The sequence below is a fragment of the Salvia hispanica genome, chromosome 4 (assembly GCF_029641045.1).
Source record: "Salvia hispanica isolate PSC_SH4W2 chromosome 4, Shi_PSC_v1, whole genome shotgun sequence".
Taxonomy (NCBI): Eukaryota; Viridiplantae; Streptophyta; class Magnoliopsida; order Lamiales; family Lamiaceae; genus Salvia; species Salvia hispanica.
This window is the reverse complement of record NC_142695.1, coordinates 54,770,939-54,788,100: the sequence shown is the minus strand read 5'-3', so window position 1 is coordinate 54,788,100 and position 17,162 is coordinate 54,770,939. Positions and strand designations below refer to the sequence as shown.

Sequence of the window (17,162 nt, the reverse complement as noted above, 5' to 3'; positions counted from 1 at the left end):
ATGCCAAGAGACACAAATCCACTGGCAGTTAGCCGTGTGATCGGAGATGTTATCGATCCCTTCACCCCTACCACTGATATTCGAGTTTATATTGATGGAGTCCCTATCTGCAACGGCTACCGCCTCCGCCAGTCTCAAGTCGCCTCCCGCCCTAGGGTTGATATTGGTGGTCAGGATTTCCGGATTCTCCACACTCTTGTAAGTATCCACACTCTTGTGTGTGTGTGTGTGTGTTTTTTTTTTAGGGTTTTGTAATTTGAAGATAATTCAATTTTGAAGGTTTTGGTGGATGCTGATTCTCCAAGTCCAGGAAATCCTTACCTTAGGGAGTACTTGCACTGGTCTCTCTCTATCTCTATTTCTCTACCTATGTAACTTTAAGTTCAATTATATTAGGTTATGTGTTTGAGTTGAGTAGAAATCAGACATATTAATTGGAGGTGAAATTGATTTAACAACTTAGTTTGTCTTGTATTGTGTGTAGATTATTGATAATTAGAAAATGTAATTCATAAAAAGAAGAAATCAAATTTCAGTTGGTAAAACGTTTCTTCTCATATGTATACTAAAATTGTTAATTTTTTTTTTTCTGAATCCGTCACTGTGATTTAGAATGATATTTTACAGATTATATTACTAATTTTGTGTTAAAATTGGAAATAGGTTGGTGACTGACATCCCAAGCAGCACTAATCCGAGCTTCGGTTAGTGATACTTGAAATTTTATGTATAGAGAGATTATTTTTTTAATTAATTTATTGAATATAATTATATAAATGCAGGGAATGAGGTGGTGCCATATGAGGCTCCTCAGTCAACAATGGGAATCCACCGCCTTGTTATGGTGATTTTCCGGCAGCCGATGAGGCAGATCTTGCTTGCCCCGGAGTGGCGCAACAACTTCAGCATCCGACAGCTTTCGCAGGTGTACAACCTTGGAGATCCGGTGGCCGCCTTCTTCTACCACTGTCACAGGGAAAACGGCACCGGTGGCCGCCGTGCCTAATTATTTTCTGATAAACCTATTAATGCCACCTTAAATAAAATTATCTCGAATGTCAGTTTTCGAGTTATTTGATATGTAGATGATAAACTTTTCTTCCATTGAACATTATGTATATCATATATACCTACTTATTATTTATGAGAAGCAACTTATATAAGTACTCCATTTTACAAAGATTAGGACAATGAAAAGTTAGAATACCGTGTGTGTGTGAGAGAGAGTTGGCCTAACGGTTGAGAGGTAATGCCTGAACCCAAGAGTCTTGGGTTCGTTCGAGTTCTTCGTGGCACAACCTTTAAATTTATGTTCATTTACCGATAAAAAAATTATTTTCTAAATACCGGACCATAAAGTATGGTGGATTCTTACATATATGTGATTGTTGAATGAAGGAAATTAACATTGATCTCGGATGCTAAAAGGGAGATTTAGAAATGACCCGCTTCAAACCCTACTTAACGACAAATTATACATTTTTGTTATGAATAAAAATGCTCAAGCCAAAAACTGGCGAGCAAGGTATACTAAGATCGTTGACAAGTCAAATATTTGCGTTTTTGAAATCATTGTATAGCGAATTAACTTCTACTCCATGTATTATTATTTGTTAAATCGGAATTTATTTAAATTCTTTTCTTTTGACATGAACTATTAAATGATGAAATCTAGCTTAGTTGGCAAGACGGTTTCTTTCAACCAAGACGCCAAGGGTTTGAGTCGTCTTGGGTCCGTGTGGGAAGTGTTCAAGTGCAAGCGTGTGAAAGAAAATTATTACATGAAAAAAGAAAGCTTCATTAACAAAGGTGATTTGATTAATTTGTCTCGAACTAACTAGAGTTTTTATTCTAATATTCCATCCAATTTTGGATATACTCTTCTGCTAAACAATGACCATATTAAAGTTAATTACTTTGTGATCATGGGATTATATTGTGCTGTATATTCTACTCTATTAGTACTTGAACGAGAGTGTTATAACAATGTAGAAAGTATAATAGTGAGTTTTTGAAATTAAAATAATGTTGACAAACCCTGAATTTTAGGAGTTTTTTACACATGTACAAACTCAGTTTTGATCTTTTACACGGATATATGAAATGATATGTATTCAGTTAGTTATACAAATTCACAGAAGAGAAGGATGACATAACACAAATATGTCGATGGCACATCCAGATCAAGCTAGATAGGGAGGCGAATGATCTAGTGTGAGGGACGACACATCCAAATCATATTTGAATTACAATCAGGTATGACAATATCTCGATCTTAGACATCGTTCTAGTAAATTGGCTAAATTATCTTCATTTTTAAGTCCCTATAGGAATTGTTACAGGACATATTTAAGTTCTAGAAAATTGCGTATAAACTAGAGCTAGCAGTTAATTACTTTGTGGGTTAAATTCATCTTAGTTTTTGATTTTATGCTTATCCTACCATAATCATTAACAACATTTATGTTTTAGTAGACGACACTCAATACTTGTGTAATACACTTTCTTATGCCTAGGTAGATAGCATATAGTGATTGTTTTGAGTTTGTTATTGGGACTCTTTGGTGGACGTGAATTGCAGGTTAACACCATGATGTTTGCTGGTTGTTTGTTTCTTTTATTTTTTATGTAATGGTTTTAGATAGAACATTTGCATCATTAATTTTGTTGTTGTTTATATCATGAGTTGTTTCTGCATTCTAGCTCGCCATTGCGTACCATATATACCAAAAATTTCAAATTATTTATTTGCAAAAAGATTATTAAAGATAATTAGTGAATGTTATTATAGACCTTGAAAGGAAATAGATGAGGCTAATTAATAGTATGTTTTTCTATATGTATAATTTGTTTCTTTGTAATATATTTTTATAGGGATACTTTTCCTAGAATGACTAAGATTCTTTATTTTACTTATATTTATAGTAGAGTTGCTCTCATATTGTAAATTGCATTTAAAAATTATTGCGAAATTTAGCATTGTACGCAGACATATACACATCATATTGAACTAGATAAATAATTCTCTATCTTTCTATTTTATAGTATTGAACTGGGTAAACAATTCTCAATGTCTATCTATTTTATATTTGTGAAACTGTTTATAAAATGTATAGCTAGTCTAATGACGATAAGTTTGTTTAACACCAGTGTTAATTATAGACACCATTTTTGAAGTTAGAGAGACTCATAGATATATATAACACATTTTTTGGGGAGAAATTGAGGATGTAAATAAAAACATCCTTAACTAAGTGGATGACACTGTTATCTATTGCACATTAATCTTTTGTTTTTCTACAACACATTCGTGTGCTCTTACTAATTTTAGTTGGGATTGAAAATGGTTTTCAAAGAGTATATAGTATATTTAGAAATACAATTTAGTATCCTAATTCAACTAAAAATGCACTTAGATCATTTTTTTAGCTAAAGAAGCTGTATTTTCCATGGTAGCCAATGGATTATAAAGATCCATTTATATATATGAAGCCTATTTCACCTCATAATTTATGGATTATATAAAGGGGTGCGTTAAAATGACAACACTCTTAAAATGACACTCTTAAAATATACTGTGACACCACGCTAGACTGCAATATTATATATGCTAGACTGCAATAGTATAAACGCTAGATAGCAATCTACAACAAACTATAGATTGCAGTCTAGCGTATTGGATATTGCAGTCTAACGTATTGGATATTGCTGGCCGCGTCACCTTGCAGTCTAGAGTATTGGATATTGCAGTCTAGAGTATTGGATGTTGCAGTCCGCGTAAATTTACCCTTGCGAATTTTTTATGATTGCCACATGACAGCTGATTATTCGTCCACGTGTACAAATGATTGGCTAAAAATGGTGGTATTATGTTATTTTAAGATGTATTGTCATTTTAACACCTCCCTTATATAAATGTTCATTTTAAAAATATTTAATCCTATGTGTAACAATTCAAAAACTAGACATCATTATTTGGAAACTTTTGCACTATAGTAGTTTAATTATCGAAGAGGGTAATATAAGTAAAATTCAGTAGTCAGTACAAATCACCACGTATTGTAAGTAGTGAATCACAATTGAAGAAAGATTGAAAAAATGAAGAGAGAGAATATTTTCGCAATTGTTATTCTGCCATTGAAATTTTATTCAGGTGGAGTAATATATACTCGAAGTTATATTCGTTTCCATACTAAGACACACAAGGCCCAAACTTATCCATGCCCAATTCAAAGTCCAATACAAACCAGCCCACAGAACCCAACCCAACATTCAAACCCCTTTTTTTTTTTCTCTCAGTAAAACTGAAATGAGATAAAACTATTCCAGTACTATACATGGACCTGAAAATTGTTGATATTATTAGTTTAAAGTATTTTGGGCCAGAAAAAGCAAAATTCATCAAGTTAAATTCATAAAACATGGGCTTAGTGTGTATTACCTCCGTCCCATCAAATATGAACCAAAACTAACTGTTACCAAAACTAGAAATATTTTTCTATACTTTATTCCATTTCTCTTACTTTATTCTCTTCACTTTACACACAAAATTAATTTGCATAAAATCTCATTCTGCCCAATGAAAGGGTTATCTTTCTTGGGACGAAGAGAGTAATAAGATTTGGATCACCGATCACCATTATAGATGTAAAATTGTCATTTTTATAATCTTGAAATTTAGTCAGAAAAATCATAAAATTTGGATTTGTTTATCACTATCCAATGTTGAATTTTTTACTATGACAATTTAAAATTCATACATTGACGTCATTATCGATGAGTTATATAATGATGTCTATTTATAAAGAAAATAACACTATCATAGGAGTATTATTTAGTTGAAAAATATGAACAATATATTAAACATAGACTACCAGAATTCTTCTATATTGGATAATTGAGAACAAATTCAAATTAGTTTGATTTTTTTTTTTATTTTCTGACTGATTTTATTTTGAAGTTCTACTTCTTTTGCCAATCATTTTAGTTACTGAATTTTTGGCTTTTTAATTTACGTATTCAAAAAGAATAGAAAGATGTTTCAAAAAAAGAAAAAAATATTGAAAATGATAAGAAGTAAATATACGTTTGGAATATGTGTTTTATAGACAAGATGGTGCTCTTTAGGCAGTGCAGTGGATGCTGTGGTTTTGCCTACATACATATGTTGATAATAATAGGGTATCAAATAGGCAACAACTTGCAAAAATAGAGCATGCAATTGAGAGAGAACAAGACAGCTACAATCTTTTACTTTTATTTGAGATCAGCTGGTATCATTGACTAAATTTTGAGTTTGGGGTTTTTCTTTAAAGGTTAATAGTCATTTAATTTAAATTAAGTTTGGTTAAATTCTAGTCTATTTCATAAACTTTGAAATTAAAATATTAAATAAAAAAGTGACGTCTGTTGTAAAATGAAATTATTAAAAAAAACTCTAAAATGACGATTTTGCCCCTTAAACGATGTCAATTGACCAAAACCCATTGTATGTCATGTCGAAGGTGATGAGTCTGACTCGTCAGCCCATTTCCAAGCACTGTACGAATTTCAAATCATCCTGATATAATATAGTTGACGTTTTTGGCATCGTCGGCATCGTTTGACGAAACTGGATCAGTGTATCAAATAAATTGTAGACGAAAATCCAGTGTCTCCGTCTACCTTTTGTGATGAGAAAGAGAATATTTAGGTCCTAACTGTTTGACTGTTTATCCATACCATAATATATTCTGTGTAAATGTTTTACTACAAGTTATTTATTCATAAAACCTCATATGTAAAACTGTTGTTTTGCTAATACACTCATTCACTTAATTTAGGACAAGCGTTGAATTCGGATAATAGAAAGCAAGAGAATATTAGACAGTGTTAAAGTTGGCACATGATCATGATGCGACAACAAACCTAGTATAAATAGAAACACAATTTTATGGGAAATTAGATAGTTATATACATATACAAATGGCAAGAGAGATTAGGCAAGCGCTGGTGGTGAGCAGCGTCGTCGGAGATGTTTTGGAGCCCTTCACAGCCACAACCGATCTTCGAGCTTACTGCGACGGCAGGATCATCATCAACGGTTGTCGTTTGAGGCCGTCCCAGGTTCGAGATCGCCCTAGGGTTGAGATTGGTGGCTGTGATGATTTTCGGACATTCTATACTCTTGTAAGTATATGAGTATATCTATCTGTTCAGGGGCGGAGCCAGAAAATTTTATCAAAATGGGCGTTGACTTTTTTTTACAATGCAAATTCGGAAAATAATTATACAATTTAGTGAATATATTAAATAAATTGGTTACGAAAATAGGGGGAATTTTCCGGTTGTGGTCATAAGGTGGCTCGTCGCTCTGTCTGTATTTTTATTTTTATCTCTCTCTTAATTATAAAATTAAAAGTATTTAATTGTGCAGATAATTGTGGATGCTGATTCTCCAAGCCCAAGCAACCCATACCTTAAGGAGTACTTGCACTGGTCTATCACTGTTTCAAATTTAATTGTACAAAATTAATTTATTAATTCATATGTACATATTAAGTAGGGTTGATTGCAGTATCTTATCAACCACAATTTGATAATACACAATTGCATAAGAGAAAAAAAAATGATGAAATACTATTTCTTATTGGATGGACATACCACATACGTGATTTCATATATTGTTTCATAGCAACATATGAAATACAACATATACAAATAAACAAATGCTATGAATATATATATAAATAAACAAATCCTGACTATATTTAATTTCTTATATATAGGTTGGTTACTGACATCCCCGGAAACACAGATGCAAGCTTCGGTGAGCCATTTAAATTATGATATATAGTATATATGCTTAAAAAATTGAAAAAATTTAAATGTTTATACAAATTCAGGTAAATTGAATAGTGAATTAATTTTGCAGGAAGAGAAATAATTAGCTATGAGAGTCCTCAGCCGGCAATAGGAATCCACCGACTTGTTCTGGCGCTATTCCGACAGCCGGCCGGCCGCCGAACAGTCAGCACACCGGTGCACCGGCAGAATTTCAACACTAGAGAATTTTGTGAAGTCCATAACTTAGGTGCTCCTACGGCAGCATTGTATTATAATTGCCATAGGGAAAACGGCACAGGCGGCCGTAGAGCACCCTAAAATAGGATCCCTTCAAACCCTAAACCCTTAAACCCTATTTGTCAGTATTTGAATAATAATCAAATATTATGATTAGCTAATGATAATATTTCTCCATATTTGTAATATACTATGTTTCTCTATATCTGTATTCAAATTCGAAACACTTTGAATTCAAATATAAAAAGAAAATTGGAACAAATTTTTAAATCGAACAAAATTATTTGATTCATTCGGGATTGTGAAACATGTATTTTAATTATTTTCTAAAGCTACTTTCTGATCTGGTAAGTCCAATTTTGGTTTTTTTACATGAAAAATATAACCTAAAATGAATGAGGCTCTTTTCATCAAGATGATATACTTTTGCGAGAATAGTACGGTAAAACTATGAAAAGAATTACCAAATATTCGTTGACTAATTTTATTAGTACGGAATACATGATTAAATTATTTCTTGTCCATGTATTTATGCATCATGCATGAAATAATGTCATTTTTTTGTTAAGTCTCATTTTTTTTTTAAATAACGGACCATACACTATAACAAATCATTGCATTTCCATACAATTAATTATTAAATTAATATATATAAAAGTGAATCTCATATTTTATAACATTTTCTATTCAATATTCCTTATATTTTTTAAATCCCGTATCAGATTAAAGTAAGACTTTAAATCGTGGACGAGCTGATTAGTTATTATATTTTGATTGTCTGCACGTTAGGGAGATGAAGATGCTTAGCAAATCACTTTAACCTATTCAATTACTCTTATACTATTTGATCTTGTGTCATTGTAATCTTAATATCAATCAAAATTCTATGCCTCTCGAGGTGACTGAAGTATGCCCAAATTTCTTCAACTAGTTTTTATTTGAGTCATTGTATTGGTCTTTATCGCGTGTCGACTCAAAAAAAACTGCGTCAGATCGGAGGTTCAAAGGCGCACCGCACCTTGTCTAAGGGGATCACTTGCATTAGAGAGATCAGTGCATGTCTCTTAGTCATCAGTTGTTGTTCAACTTCTTCTCTTTCCCCGTGTATGTATTGCTTAGGGAGGCAGTGATCGCATTATAATACTCCCTCCGTCCACAAAAAATAGATCACTTTTGTCATTTTGGGACGTCCACAAAAAATAGATCCCTTTCTAAAAATGAAAGTTTATCTCTCGTACTTTTTCCACTTTTTCTTCCCTCTCTCATACTTTACTCACTTTTTTCTCCCTATCTCTCTTATTTTACCTACTTTTTCTCTCCACCTCTCTTACTTTATCAATTCTACATTAAAACCCGTGCCGAATAACAATAGATCTATTGTTTGTGGATGGAGGGAGTATGTTTGATGATTTACTATTTGGTAATTTTCTCATTTGATTTTAATTGCAGTTTGAATAATTAAATACTATAAAATATTCTCATTGAAGTCTAAATCCGTCAGTTGTCACAATTCAGTGAATTTAGTACCCATTAAACTCCGGCCACAACTTTTGTTTTCATAAACTTTCAACACATAATATTCTTGAGAAAAAGCTTAATATAGTGAAATGTCCCTTTGTGCCACGCGTCGCCATATTACTTGCAACAAGTATCTTACATAGTCCAAAACAGACCAATATAATCAAGCTGCTAGATTCGGTTTCGAGGCTTTGTTTGTCGACCCACCGTCCACGGTCCAGAATCCACTAACATTACTTTCACTATTTTTTTTCTTCATCATTCTTATTTAACTATTTTTTTCGCATTTTTTTACTTTATCAATTGTGTATTAAAAGTCGTAATGTTTCAAAAGTTTTATCAATTGTGTATTAAAAGTACGAGGTTTCATAAGTTTTTGTTTTTTTAAGGATGGAGGTACTATTAAAGACCCTAATTTCTAATACATGTTTGATAATTTGGCATAAAGGTGACAAATATTGATGTAGTTCCGACCGATGAGGACGAAACTTTTAACTATTTCAAAATGATTTAAAGGGCAATATAGTAGTACCTCAATTTTTTTCTGAATTTATTTTAAATTTTCGTAAAACTAAGTGAGATTCATCTCTTCCATCCCTTGTTCAACAAATATCCAAATAAAAAAATACATATTCTTGTTTGATGTAAAAAGGGAATGATAATGGGTAATTGTAGTACAGAGGCTGACTAAAAGCAACTTATAAATCTTATCTGGGAATAGAACATAACGTCACAATATATGAATGATTGTTGCTTTGGAATAATTTTGTAAAAATGTAACGCATTACACCACTAGTTAAAAATTACTAACTGCCACTCAATATTACTGGTGAGACATTTATTGTAGTTGTAGATGAGCATATATAGCTTATAGTTAATAATATTCTTGCCCTCTAATTAGTAGATCAGAATTTATTCACCTAAAAAGGATTAGGATGTAACGAGACAATGTAGCATTGGAAACATAAAGATAACAACTAGAATAATTTGCAAGCATTTGATTTTGATTTATTGTTACAAACATATAATGAAAGAAACAAGCAAGTAAGTTTCTAAGGTAGTTACAAAAATCAACCACACGAGATCATGTGGTTCGATTTTAAAGACTTATGTTCATTAGCAGAGCTAGGATTTTGACGTTGGGCCCAAGCTATTGTCAACAGTTCATGGTACTTCTGGTTTCAGTATCGCCATAAGCGGTTGTGTTATCAGAAGTAGAGGCCTGCGAGTGAGAGGGGTGTGAATAACGTGAAAGAAATAATCAGAGGATAAAAAATAAAAATTAGAGATACATACTATGATTGTCGTCAAATTCGTCACTGCCTAGCATGTTTGAAGTGCTTCTACACATTAATTAGGAGGATATCGAGAGCACCAGACGTAACTTGTATTACAGGAAGAGGATTTTCCTCGAGTCGACATAATTATTTCACATTGTAATTTTGTTGTTATTTTATTTCAGTTGTAATGGAGTAATTTTTATTCCACTTGGTTTGGGTTTTTATCAAATATTTCTGGAATAATGGGCCACAAATTGGGCCGTGAAATTTAATCTTTCAACGTGAGAATCAGATGGTCTAGACTTGGGCTTAATCTAGTGTACAGAAAATTGGTCCGCTCCTAAAAACTGGTACAATTATGAGCCTACTTCTTCGTCACTAAAAGAATTTTTGTAATCACTAGAAAAAATTTTCATTCTTGTACCTCAAATAAAAAAAACATAGAAGTTACGAAATGACAAAAACTAACAAACAAACAACAAACAATGTCATACCCTATCTACAAGTATGATTATCAATTTTGCAACACACGACATATTCAAACAAAGTACACACAACAAACAACACAATAACCTCAAACAGTATGCCTAAAATATTCAGCAAAGCACTCTTAAAATGAGAATATGTTGATATGTATTTTTAAAAATCACACTACAAAAATGTGTAAATTAATGGACTATTCCAATAATTTGCAGTTTCACAAATAAGATCAGTTGAACTTTTGTTGGAATGATAAATTGTAACAAATTTTATCCGTATGAATTTTCTTGTAGTGTAATTTTATACTATTCATTAATGATTCTTTAAACAAAAATAATAATTCCAAAGTTAGTTTCTTAGGGGATATACAGTAAGAACAACTCACAACTAACTGTAAAGCAATTTTTACACACATCCGATCATGTATATATATTAATAAAATTATAATTAATGAAAAACAGAACATAAAGTGTTATTAGAAATATAGCCATTCTTGGCTTTCAGCTCCTCAACTAGCTTATCTTATCATTCTCCTTTGAAGCATGATATTATAAAAGAAGACAACAAAGATATGTTGATACATCATACAAAGTTCTCTTTTCCATTTTCCTACGATGTAATGACCTTTTCCACTATGCATACATCACGAATTGGCCCGGCCTTATATCTCTCAATCTATGCGCCATTCGTCCAATTATTCATGACATATTTTTTCTGCACGAGTATATATAAGAGTGTCGAAAATGATGTAAAATAGTGTAAGGAATTATTGTAAATAATTAAGGTGAAATAAATAAAAAAAGAAATCTTGTGTCAAAAATAATGGTACAATGCTAAAAAAACAAAGCAAATAAAAAACCCACAGTGCAACACTGCATGTCTTTGCACTTGCAAATGTTTTCATGCATGCACCAATGGAAACTCTCCTTCCCTATCTTTTCCTTTATTTATTTTTTCTTTTTTTTTTTTGCCTCATTCTTTTTATCTTCCTTTATGCTAAAATGGCTTTACCAAAAGTGTCATCTTATCATCATGCCTTTCTTTATGATCACTTCTATCTTTCAATCTCATCCATTTACATCTTCTTTTCTCATTTTCCTTCTTCTAGTCCGGTCTAATTATAAAAATTAAAAGGAAAAGACAACAAAGATATTTTACATTTCAACAAACACGTTTCTTTATCGCACATATATAATGGCGGATGAAATAAAATTGTCTGCAACAGATGGATATGAGAGAAGAAGACAAAGAAGAAGATAATGTTACAACAATTATTTTCTACATTAACCTAATTTATATGTTTGGTAAGTAAATATTTTTTTTCTTGCGTCCACCCTGCAGGTTAAGCCTCTCTTACTGTGTCCGCCATTGATTTATATATAAAAATAGAATATACTCGCTTTTAATGAAGAGTATAAAATGTATTCCTCCATGTAAATGCATTTGAGATCTCTCAAAAGCCAACGTACATTTTCTTTATCGAAGAAAGAAAAAAAGGTCGTTTGGTTGTTCGAAAAATGGAAAAAGCAAATAAATTACCCAAACCCTAAAAGGAGACAGCAGGAGTGCATGCATGTTTATGAGGATTAATGGTTGATGGCTTTTTGTAAGAAAACGAAAGCCTTCTTTTTATCTCTTTGCTCAACTCAACATGCATGGTTGGGAGATTAAGATTTTCATTTCCACAAATGGAAGCAATAACACTCAATATCAAATAAAGTTTTGCTTGGAAATAAATTTAGTTATAAAATTGGTTGAATCATTATATGATTTCATGTTATCGGTTGATGCATGATGTTATATGTCACATTTTCAGGTGGAAAATTAGGCCAAATTTATGGGGGGTTTACCTAATTCAGTTATACTCCCTCCGTCCATGAAAAGTTGTCCAAGTTTGACTTGACACGTATTTTAAGAAATGTGAAGAAAAGTGAGTGGAATTTAAGTCCCACATTTATATATTATTTTTATAATAGAATGCGAGTGTAATGAGTTAGTTAAAAGTGAGGTTCATTTATAAAAAAATGTTAAAAAAAATAAAGTGGACAACATTTCACGGAGGACTGAAATAGCAAAACTGGACAACATTTCACGGATGGAGGGACTATCTTAAATCTGTTAAACATATACTACACACACATAATTTAATAAAATGGCATAAAATACTACTGTAAAGTTTATCAACCGGAAATTTCCTGGTTTCTTTGTTGAGGTTTTAATATTTTTTTTATAAGAATAGTTCGTATATCTTTTTATTACTTATAACTTTTTTGGTAATAAAGCTTTTCATATATTTTCTGCAGATATTTAAAACTTCACTTTTGACAAACTAGTAGCATGAGTTGGGCCCTCTGGCTGTTCAAAAGGTTGAGTTAGGTCCAATTCAGAAAATAAACTAGTGTATCTGATAGATAGTGATACAAAGACGTCATTCATTAATGTCAAATAGATATGGTGTGACTAGTTTGACTATATTTCACATATAGACAGATTTAATAATATATAATACGGTAATTATTTATACCATAAGCATATTAATCATTAATTTCAAAATCATCATTATAGCCACTCCTAGTTATTTACGGTATTACTTAATTTTAATTTGGAAAACGAAAAAATGTTCGCACTTACAAGTTACAAATATTTCATGTATGTAAAATTGCGATGACTAACAAAAATATTTCATTTTTGATGCTCTTTTAACGTCATTATTCACGACTAAGTACCTTTAAAGGTTATCAAACACTACACGAACTAAAAATAATCAAACTCTAAAAACTACGATCATCAAATAGTGACAAACCAAGAATTTTTTCCGTCTCAAACAATACTTTTTTTTCCATTTTAGTTTATTCCACAAAATTAGTCCACTTCTATTTTAACAACTTTTTTTCTTTCTTACTAGATGGACCCTATATTTTTACTAACAATATTTCAACACTTTTTTTTTAATTTACCTATTTTATATTAAAACTAGTATCGTCCATAAATCCTTATTTTTAGGGATGGAGTGAGTAACAACACAATGTTCGTAATCTCATCTGACTAACTCATATTGTCGAGTGCAATATCCCAATTAACAGAGATGTTAAAAGTTACAAATAATAAGTAGTACTATTTTTTAATTAATTTAAAATTTTGGGAGTGACCCAAAAAACAAATCAGTACCAGCATTCCTAACAAGAGGTATTAGAATTCAATTCAATTTATTTTCGGTCCCAAAATGACCCTGATTCCACTGCGTTCCTAGTTTGGTATCGGTTTGAAGAGATGTTCGTTGAGTGCCGTCATAGTTCTAACTTCTAACACATACTGATACTTATGGGCGGACCCAAATGGAGGTGCCTAGGGGCTAAAGCCCTTAATGAATTTACTTTTTAAACATTTTTTTATTAATTTTTTAAAAAAATTATTGCTATTTAATATAAATTACTGTATAACAACCCTTATAAATGATGTAAATTGTCAAAAATATACATTGAAATAAAAATTAGAAATCTAAGCCCCTATGTTTATTCTGAGTCCGCCCTGCTGATACTAGTTACATGTATTTGTGTAAATTATTAAGTACACATTTAAGACATATGTTGAGATAAAGTAAATTAATCCAAATTAAGAGTAAATAATTGCGTCAGCGACAAAGAGGAAATAGCAAATGGATAGTGAAAGTCTACATATTCCCACGTATTAATCCCATTCCTTATCCATCTACCAAACGTCTTCAACTTTCTTTGGGCCCAAATTACGTGTAATTTTGCCTTTTGAATTCCCCACCATTTTATCGCACACGCTTTGCTTCTTCCCTTTCACAAAAGAGAAAAGCTACTTGGTTTGTAATGCTCATATCATACATTCATACTTGTATACTCCCTTCGTCCAAAAAAAAATAGAGCAATTGCTGTATGATACGAATTTTAATGTAGAATTGATAAAATAAAAGAGAAGAAGAAAAAAGTAAGATAGAAAGAGTGTTAATGTAAGAGAGAAGTTTTAATTCTAATGGCATAAGTGGTAAACAAAATGATGTGTGGGATTATTATTTTGTTGAAAACTTTTATAAATGAATGTGCTCTATTTTTAGTGGACGCCAAAAATGGTAAATGTCCTATTTTTTTTTTGGGACGGGGGGGAGTATTACATTGCTTAGCCGGCACGTGATTTTAGAAGTTATTAGTTAAAGTGTTTAATTGGAGAGAGAGAAGGTAGGTGTAAGTATTAAAATAGAGAGATAAAGAAAGATGAATATTTTAATAGAAGTGAGAAAAAGTGGTTGAGTGTATTAATTAGAGAGAGGAGGTTACCAAAAAAGGAAATGTGTCATCTTAAGCGGGACGGAGGGAGTAGTGAATTTAAGTTAGTGACTAATTCAGTATACACATATTTCCATTTGTTTGCCGGTAAATTAATAGACTTAATGATTTAAGTAATATTTTATTACTTAAATTATTAATTGAGAAAATAATGATGATAATATTCTTAACTAAAAATAATGATGATAATATTCTTAACTAAAAATATGATTCATGATTTTAAAATTTATATTAAAATTGATTTAGTAAATTACTGATTGAGAATAATAATACTTATTTTTATTATATTTATTATTGATCAAATATATTAAGATTTGTTAAGTAAATTATTAAATACTATCTCCGTGCCATAATAAGAGTCCACTTTTAGCATTTTAGTCTGTCCCATAATAAGAGTTCACATGCCACTCACATTCATTATGAAACTAATAATTAAAAGTGGGATCCTTACGTCATTAATTTCTTCAACTCACTTTTCTTTACATTTCTTAAAACTCATGTCGAGTTAAATGTGGACTCCTATTGTGAGACGGAGATAATAATATTATTACCATTCATTACTAATATTTTTTCTATTAGCTATGTAAGTTTTAGTGCAAAATTAGTAAAACACATAAAAGATAGAAAGAAAAAATAGTTTCAAAGTTTTTTTTAGTGGAGAATAGATTAGTTTAAACATAAATAAAACGCAGGACTATTAATCATGGACTGATGAGTATTAATATATATGAATCCTTAAATTAGTGAAAAAAATACTTAAAAACTAGTACTCCTACTAGTAAAGTAACAAATACTGTTCTATAAAATTTTACTTTTACACAATTTTTATTACTTTCTTATTTATATGATAGAGTCATGCCAAACAAATATCTTTAAGCACATTCTCATATAATTAGAGACAAAATATTTTATAATGAATTATACTTATGACTAAATAGCACATACACATCTCATGAAAGACTTCTTATAAACTTCACTAATCCCGCTTTAATATTTTATCCGCCTATAATCTCACCAACTCTCTCTTCCTTACTGTCTAATAATTAATTATTATTTTCACTCGGATTGAGATAGCGATAATGGGGAACGTCATGATGGTTTTATAAAATAAATGAGCCTATGAATTTCAAGATTTCACGGTTATAGCTATGATTATCAGTAATTGCGCTTTTGCCGTCATTACTTACACACATGTTGAGTGAAAGTGGCCCTTTATATTATTTTATCCAATCTTAAAGATTACTACTCCCTTTATATTATTTTATACAATTTTAAAGATTAGGGTCACTCTATCCTCAAACCATATACTCCCTCAGTCCCATTAGAAATAAAACGTTTTTCTTTTTGGATTGTCCCACTAAAAATGAAACGTTTCTTAAACAGAAATAATTTTATCTCTATTTTTCCCTCTCTCTTACTTTACTCTCTCTTCTTTTAACTCACAAAACAACATTACATAAAATTCTATGCCGAAAAGCAAACATTTCATATTTATTAGGGCGGAGGGAGTACATTTTAGATTCGGTACAAGCTTTAATGTAAAATTGATACAATAAAAAAGATGTAGAGAGAAAAAATAATTAGAGTATAGTTAGTGGATAATGGATTCCACCTCATTAACGAGAAAAGACTTTTCAGAATTAGAGAATGCATATTCTTGTGGGACAGACTAAATAGAAAGAGTGCATATTCTTGTGGGACGGAGAAGTATAATTTAAGTGGTTGTTCGGTTTGTTAGATAAAATAATTACTCCCTCCATCCCATAATAGGAGTCATGTTTTACCGTTTCGGTTCGTCCAACAATAAGAGTCTTATTTAAGTTTTGCCATAAATGGTAAGTAGACCCACATTCCAATAACTTATTTCACTCACATTTTATTATAAAACTAATATATATAGGCGGGATTCATATTCCACTAACTTATTCAACCCACTTTTCATTACATTTCTTAAAACTCGTGCCAAAACTAAATAGGACTCCTATTGCGAAACAAATTGAATATAAGATATGGTATAGAATTGAGCTGTGAGATGATAGTAGTTGAAGGAGGGTGACTATGACTAATTATATATAACTATCCATCCAAAAATAAATTATGAGATTTAATATCATGAACTAAAAACAATAAATTTTAATCTGAGATATAATATTGCAAACTGACAAAAATCTCTACATCTACTTATAAAAAGTTTAGAAATAAACATTTTGTGTTTTTGCGATTTCAACGAGTAAATAAGTGGAAATATTAATAGAAGATTAAAAGTCTCCTTATATCCTAAAATAAATGTCACACTTTTTATTTTTAATTTCTTTATTAATACAGTAAACAATCCTTTCTCTCCATTATTGCTTCCGTTACCATTTTCATTCCACAGTAATTCATTCAACTATATTTCTCTTTTTATTTAAGTTCTAAATAACATCTAATAAATTAAAGCCATATAAAATTAGCTGAAAAAGGTTGATTTTTTTTTCATCATATAAGTACCTTTAATTTGTTTCTCACAACT

General features: G+C 31.0%; 2 protein-coding genes across 2 annotated transcripts; both read left to right on the top strand.

Moving 5' to 3' along the window:
• LOC125197493 (protein FLOWERING LOCUS T-like) lies at positions 1 to 1,136 on the top strand. Its single transcript, XM_048096247.2, has 4 exons — positions 1 to 198; positions 280 to 341; positions 664 to 704; positions 783 to 1,136. The coding sequence occupies exons 1-4, from the start codon at positions 1 to 3 to the stop codon at positions 1,004 to 1,006; spliced, it is 525 nt and encodes a 174-aa protein (XP_047952204.1). The 3' UTR covers positions 1,007 to 1,136.
• A 4,828-nt stretch (positions 1,137 to 5,964) lies between these two features.
• Positions 5,965 to 7,239, top strand: LOC125195952 (protein VERNALIZATION 3-like). Its single transcript, XM_048094257.2, has 4 exons — positions 5,965 to 6,168; positions 6,416 to 6,477; positions 6,768 to 6,808; positions 6,914 to 7,239. Exons 1-4 carry the CDS (start codon positions 5,965 to 5,967, stop codon positions 7,141 to 7,143), a joined length of 537 nt encoding a protein of 178 aa, XP_047950214.1. The 3' UTR covers positions 7,144 to 7,239.
• The last annotated feature ends 9,923 nt before the right edge of the window (positions 7,240 to 17,162 follow it).